The sequence below is a fragment of the Natrix helvetica genome, assembly GCF_964273705.1.
Source record: "Natrix helvetica genome assembly, chromosome: 1".
Taxonomy (NCBI): domain Eukaryota; kingdom Metazoa; phylum Chordata; class Lepidosauria; order Squamata; family Natricidae; genus Natrix; species Natrix helvetica.
In genome coordinates this window covers 59,793,813-59,800,436 of record NC_138548.1, presented here as the reverse complement: position 1 = coordinate 59,800,436, position 6,624 = coordinate 59,793,813, and the positions used below count along the sequence as shown (strand labels likewise).

At 43.9% G+C, this 6,624-nt stretch overlaps 1 protein-coding gene across 1 annotated transcript; it reads right to left on the bottom strand.

Moving 5' to 3' along the window:
- Window positions 1-361: 361 nt before the first annotated feature.
- Window positions 362-5,921, bottom strand: NFKBIA (NFKB inhibitor alpha). The gene is made up of 6 exons (XM_081934797.1): window positions 5,571-5,921; window positions 4,112-4,220; window positions 2,962-3,172; window positions 2,277-2,365; window positions 1,903-2,163; window positions 362-1,206 (listed from the first exon to the last, which is right to left on the bottom strand). Exons 1-6 carry the CDS (start codon window positions 5,822-5,824, stop codon window positions 1,159-1,161), a joined length of 972 nt encoding a protein of 323 aa, XP_081790923.1. The 5' UTR covers window positions 5,825-5,921; the 3' UTR covers window positions 362-1,158.
- Between the last annotated feature and the right edge of the window lie 703 nt (window positions 5,922-6,624).

Here is a 6,624-nt window from a genome sequence, read left to right as displayed (position 1 = left end):
TCTTGATTCTCAGTGCTAGAGAATCTTGCAAATCACTTGCATTTTCAGTTATCATGATTGGATATAAGTATCATAGTCAACTTGGTTGCTTAGCCTAGAGCTATTATTATTTCCTTCACACACTATATTCAGCCATGCTAGCCACATGAGTGAGGATATGTTTTCAGACAGCACTGCTTCAATAGTCTTGAAATGGAGATGAGCAGTGCCCCAATAGCCTGCAATGCAGTAAAATCTGCAGGAATTATTTTACTTTTAAAAAACCCTTCTATATATACGGAAATGAATTGAGTTTCAGCTGCTTGATTTCATTTGAAGCGAATGTTGTTTTCAGCAAAAGAACCATTTTACCAGAGCCAGGTGATTTTTCATTTTTTTTAATAAATACGCACCTCACAAGTAAGAAAACTATTCACAAAATTTACAAACTATACATGATATACATATTACAAAGTACAGGGCTTGCAATAGACAGCCTGTATGTCAGGAGTGTCACACTGGATTTCTTCCGAGGGCCGGATCAGCATTGTAGTTCTCTTCCACGGGCCGCTCGGGGGGAAGACGGGATGGACACCTCCTGCAGCACTTTGCCAGCCAAAACGGGATGCAATTTGGCCCGCAAACTGTTGAAGGCCATCCAGAACCAAAAACGGGTCACGCGTGGGCCCCTCCGCACCTCATTTTGGCTGCCAGAGGCACTGCGGGACAGTCCTCTGCTATTTCCAGATCGGATTCAGCCGACGGGTCTTGAGTTTGACACCCTTGCTGTATGTCATTCCTATCCTTCTAATAAATGGTCAACCAATCAGTCTGAGGATTGCCACAATTCTTCTTCTACACATAACAAAGAGTTCCTACTCTCAGTCTTTGGAACAGGTTATCAGTCAAGCAGAAACATATGGAATGTCTTCCAAAAAGACACAAGAGATGATAGATCTAGCCAGTCCTGTTGTAGAGTGAACACACGGGTAGACTCTGCAGTTCTCAATTCTTCTCCTGAGACCATGTTGATATCTACTACACCAATGTCATACACGGATAATAACTCAATCACTTTTGGCATCTTGCTGTTTTCACAATGTTGATTTTTGTAGGGTGACTGCTGCAGTTCTGCAACTGTTCACACGGTTGTAGTTGTAGTCTTTCAACAATTCTCCTCTAACAAGACACATGCCGTCCACCAATAATGCAGTCGTCATAGAGAAGCTAGACAAGGGAAATTAAAAAAAAATCAGTTTATGGATTCTTTTAAAGATGGGTCTGTATTTCTAGTAAATGCTTTCTTCTGCAATGTACAAACCAATGCACCAATAACTTTCAGTGAATGCACACAAGAAAGTTAGCATCACATTTTGCATCAATGTGATTTTCTAAAATCTAAGGGTAACAATGATTAAGCAGCTCTACTCTCGGCTTTTGGGGTCCTCAACTTACAACAGTAATTGAGCCTGTAATTAACAGTTGTTAAGTTGTGTTGATTATGAAGCAAGCAATCATGTGTCTGCAATGGGTACTTTGCTGGCCTTAAATTCAGACAGTTGCCTAGTGCCCAAAATGTGATCACAGGACCCTTTGTGTGTTTGTGTATGTGCATGCATCATAATCTGTGTCATCAGTACTTTTGTGGGGTCACTAGCCATACAGTATAATATGCAAAGTATTTTTGTCCACATCTTATTTATGTGCATTTAAAAAAGCAATTTAGTACAGCAATGTACTTGATGCAAGTGCACTGAATCAGAAATTTTTTTACATCTTTCTGTATCCAAAGGTTTACTTTACAGATGATTGTAAAGAAATTAATTAAATTGTAAGTAAATTGATTTAAGGAATCCAAGGCCCTTATAATCTATTAATGGACAGTGTATAATCTATTAATGGACAGTGCACACAACAACTTACTTCATCTTCCGTATATTCCAATTCTGATTCACAGCTTTCTTCATCTTCACTCTCTGATAGCATCTGCAAATCCAGGGTGGTAAATTGTCTCAACTGTTCCTGGATGAAGGAGTTATTTCTTCCCCATGTGAGCTGGTATGGAGAATAGCCCTGGTAGGTTACTTTGTTCACATCTGCTCCATGCTTCAACAAAAGAGAAACCAGTCCTTCATTCTGCAAATCTACAGCCAAATGCAAGGCAGTCCTACCACTGCATGGCTCCTGTTTAGTGAAAAACAAAAGGGAACATTTAGTTAGCAATGGAAAAGGCATCAGAGTTACTTTCAAAATAATGAGATGGTCTGTTGTTTTTTCTCCCCCAGACAGAAACCTACCTGAGCATTAACATCTGCTCCCAAGGACAGAAGACGTTCTACAATGGCCAAGTATCCTTGAATAGAAGCCAGGTGGAGACACGTGTGGCCTGTTAAATAAGCACAGGAGAGAGAAAAACATTATTTCCTGTCATAAGGAATTGCTCCAAGGTGTTAGCTATAATTTTGTAAGTCATACATATTATAATCTATTCATTATTTAGCACAGGTTGTCTAAATGAAGTCGTTTGATATGTTGAATACTATTATTCCAAAAAAGAAAACTTCATTTGTGCATCTAATGCTTTACATCAGGGGTGTCCAAACTTGGCAACTTTAAGACTTGTGGACTTCAACTCCCAGAATTCCCCAGCCAGCTCTGCTGGCTGGGGAATTCTGGGAATTGAAGTCCACAAGTCTTAAAGTTGCCAAGTTTGGACACCCCTGCTTTACATAAACCTATCCCAAAGGGGAATTCTCAGAATTTTCAACTAGCAGACTGTGATCTCAACAATCCAAAGGGGAACTCATTTTGGGGAATGCCACTGTACAGAGCTAAGGGAAACGATGAATTTCTTACTTTACAGATACTTGTTACAATAACTTTCAAAGAGAATGCAGGTCAATACTGCAAATCAAAAGGCAGCAGTATGATGCCAAGGTCAGCAATGTCGAAGTGAGCCATTCAGCCAATGTTTGCACTTACCGTTGTAGTTTGCTGCTTGTAGGAGAGAATGGAGCTGGGGCTTCTGGCAATACTGTATAAGAACATTAACTCCTCTGAGGGATCCTTGTTTACAAGCAATGTGCAGCGGTGTGTTTCCTCGGAAATCTCTGATTTCTGCATCACAGCCTGCTTTCAGAAGAGACTCAGCAATTTCAGGCTGATCTGTGATTGCTGCCAAATGAAGTGGAGTCTACAAAAGGATAAGTGACAAGATAAGGCAATCTGCTAGAAAAACAACACAATCTCTTTGCTATACATATTGCCATACAATCCTTCATGTATTTCAGTTAATGAATCCTACTCTGACTCTCTGTTTTGTATGTATTGTATTATGCATGTTCAGGATCAGCAGTCTTTTAAAAAATTGCAACTTTATTTTATTCATCAGATTTACAGGCTGCCTTTTCTCCAAGAAGTGAAGGTAGTGTGCATATTACTCCTGCACTTTTTGTCAGAAAACTTTGTAAAATAAGTTAGGAAGCAGTGATTGGCTAAAGTCTTCCAGTGAGCTTGCATGGCTGAGAAAAGGAATCTAAAATATTTATCAATGCTTCTTTTTTTTCTTTCATGGAATGCATTCTCCAGTATTTTGAGTATTGGCTGGGATCACTCAACATGCTAAGCCGCATCAGATGTATGAACTCCACTGGTGTTCTACTTCCTTACTTTTGAAAGCCTTTCTTTCCAAATGTTTGTGAAAATATGACACGAGTGTGCAAGCACAGCTGGAGCCCTCAGGCCAATAACCATTTCTGCCACCAACCATGGAAAGCCACTTCTAAGTTTCCTAGGGTTTCCTGCCTAGGCAGGGGGTTGGACTAGAAGACCTCCAAGGTCCCTTCCAACTCTACTATTGTATTGTATTGTAAGTCAGGCTAGTGAAATCCAAGGATCCTTAAATATTCTTAACATAAATTATTGCCGGCAATGGGCAAACAAGTTTAAGAAAAAATATTTGCTCTTATGAGACTTGATACTTGGCATTTATATTGCTTTGTGATTTTCTCTTACTGTACCCTTTCGTTCATCTATTGTTTTACAAGTTTATTTGAAACTGTCCCCATGCTGCCTATATAGCCCGTCTGACCCTTTTGCAGGTCAAGCGAAAATGCAAATGCAAATAAGGTACCTGGTTGAGATTGTTCTGGAAATTCAAGAAAGAAGCATCCCGTCCTGCTTGGTGAACGATTTCCAAACTTAAGGATTTTTTTTCGTGAATAATAGCCAGATGGAGAATCCTGCAATAGGAAAACAGTGGGAAAAACCCGATGAGCCAAAAAAAAAGAATAAAAAAATTCCAGGATAAGTTTGTTCTCTTCATCACGTGGGCAACGTGCCTACTGGAGTCATAGGGGAAAGAAGGCGATTTCGAAAGCCTGGGGTTTTCAGGGCCGCGCATTGCTGCAGCCTGGTATTTTCCGTGGAGAAGCTGAGTGTTTCCGGGCAAAGAGCCAGGGACTTTCCAGCGCACTTCACCCAGCACCCCGCCCGGCGCCTCTAGTGAAGGCTCCTCCCTCTCTCCGCCAGTACACCAAGTTCCACAACTTGGCCACCGGCCGAGTACAAGAAAGCGACGTGGGAGGGGAAAACCCAGTTTTGCAAAAAACCCCGGGATTTTTTTTTAAAGGTAACAAACAAACAAAAAAAGAGAGAGAGAAAAAGGAGGGGGCATCCAAGGGATCGTTCTTCCCAAGGCCTCTCCGCTTCCTCCTTCGTTCCTAAGGATCGACGCGGAAATTCCCACTCCTTTTTCCCCAATCCCGACGCAATGGCAGGAAACCCCAAAGGTGATTCAGAGTACACGGGCTCGGGTGTCAACCTAGGTTTGGAATTTTTTCTTTTTCTTTTTCTTTAAGTTTAAAGGCGCCAGATACTCGGATACACGTCTTCCGAAACCATCGGGCGTAATTTTGAACCAATTACGCCCAACGTCCGTTTCTCACTATGGCAAGGGTGTCCAAGCTTGGGAACTTTTAAGACTTGTGGACTTCAACTCCCAGAATTCCCCAGCCAGCATTTGCTGGCTGGGGAATTCTGGGAGTTGAAGTCCACAAGTCTTAAAAGTCCCCAAGTTTGGACACCTCTGCACTACGATGTATGCATATTCTCAAGGGATCGAAGCACTCAAGCCCATTTAATAAATTAAATTAACTTCAACCCATGAAAATAAATACATACATTTCATCTACGATTGCCTATCTGATGTCCCTGGTTTGCAAATCCCACTCAATCTCCTCCTCGCCCAGCCTTTCCTTGGTAATCCCCTTCCCCCCCTCTTGCTATATTTCTAAAATAGACTTTGAATGCTGAAGTGGGGGTGGCGGCGACGGCGTGGAAGATCAAAGCAATACCGAAAGGCAACGTGGAAATACTTTTAACGTACGGCCACGCAGAAGCGCACAACTTTACTTCGCTTTCCACTTCACTTTCTCCCTTCCCCTCCCGGCAGGTTTAGGTTTGCGAACGTCAAGTGCGACATCCACGGGATGCACTTTTTTGCACTATGCGCGGAATCCAACAACGTGAACCGAGGGAAGAGGGCTCTCGCTTTCCACCCCCACCCCCCATTTGCAAACCCCAAGACTTACGTGTCTCCATCTTCAGTCACCAACTGCTTCCAAGGCTGGGCTAAATTCCCCGAGTCTGCTTCCACAGGCTGGATTCGGATATCCTCCAATTCCCGGACGAGATTTTCGAACTCGTCGTCTTTCATGGAGCCTAAGCCGCTGTCGTGCCTGTCGTCCTGGATCAGGCTGAGCTGCCTGTCCTTTTTCAACGCCTCCCGGGGATGCCCGTCCATCGTAAAATCCATCGGGTCGTCCAAAGTAGCGGGGCTCAGCATGACCTTGGCCGAGTGCGCGCAAACGCTCAAGTTCCGCCGCTCGCCGCTCCTCAACTAGTTGCAAAGTTCTCTCCGGAGATTCTGGCGGGCGGAGGCAGCGCTCGCCTATAGAGCTTCGGCGAAGGGGATTTTTTCTGCGGGGCGGAGCCTGCGCGGCTGGGAATTTCCCAGCCGAAGTGGAAGGCGAGGCTTTCAAACTAGTCTGGTCCTGCTTGAAAAAGGCTGCTGTGGCGGAGAAAAGGGTGCCCTGGTTGAGGAATTCCCTCCCTCAGTCATTCTCTGGAATTTTTTTTCCTCCCCCCTCCCTCCCTCCCCCCCAGAAGGGAAAGTTCTTTTGACTGTACAACTCGCCGTGATTAAGGCCGTTCTGTTCCTCCCTGGAGCCTTTTTGCGCTTCTTGCCTTCCCTCGGTGCGATTCCTTGCGGATTTGCACGGATCGAGGTGAGGGGTAGACAAAAGCTTGCAATCCCTCAAAAGGACCCTCTTTGGGAATCCCCTCATTGGGTTGTAATTTCTTTTCGGTTGGGAAAAGATGCTGGGTCTTTCTCGCAGGGCGGAGAGTGGGGAATTTCCTTTCGCACTGCAAAGCCGTTCTTGAAGGGGAATCTTAAAAGCTGTGAATTTGGGGCAGCACCTCCATTTTTCCTCGGTAACGGAAATCCCTGTTCACGGCCCCAGGTTTTCTTAGTTTGGTGCATAGCGATTTTTTGCTCACGTTTGAAAGTTGCCCAATTTTCGCGGCTTCCTTCGTCTTTTAACAGCTGCTGCAAGGCAGGCAGAAGTGCATTCGTGAGAGGCT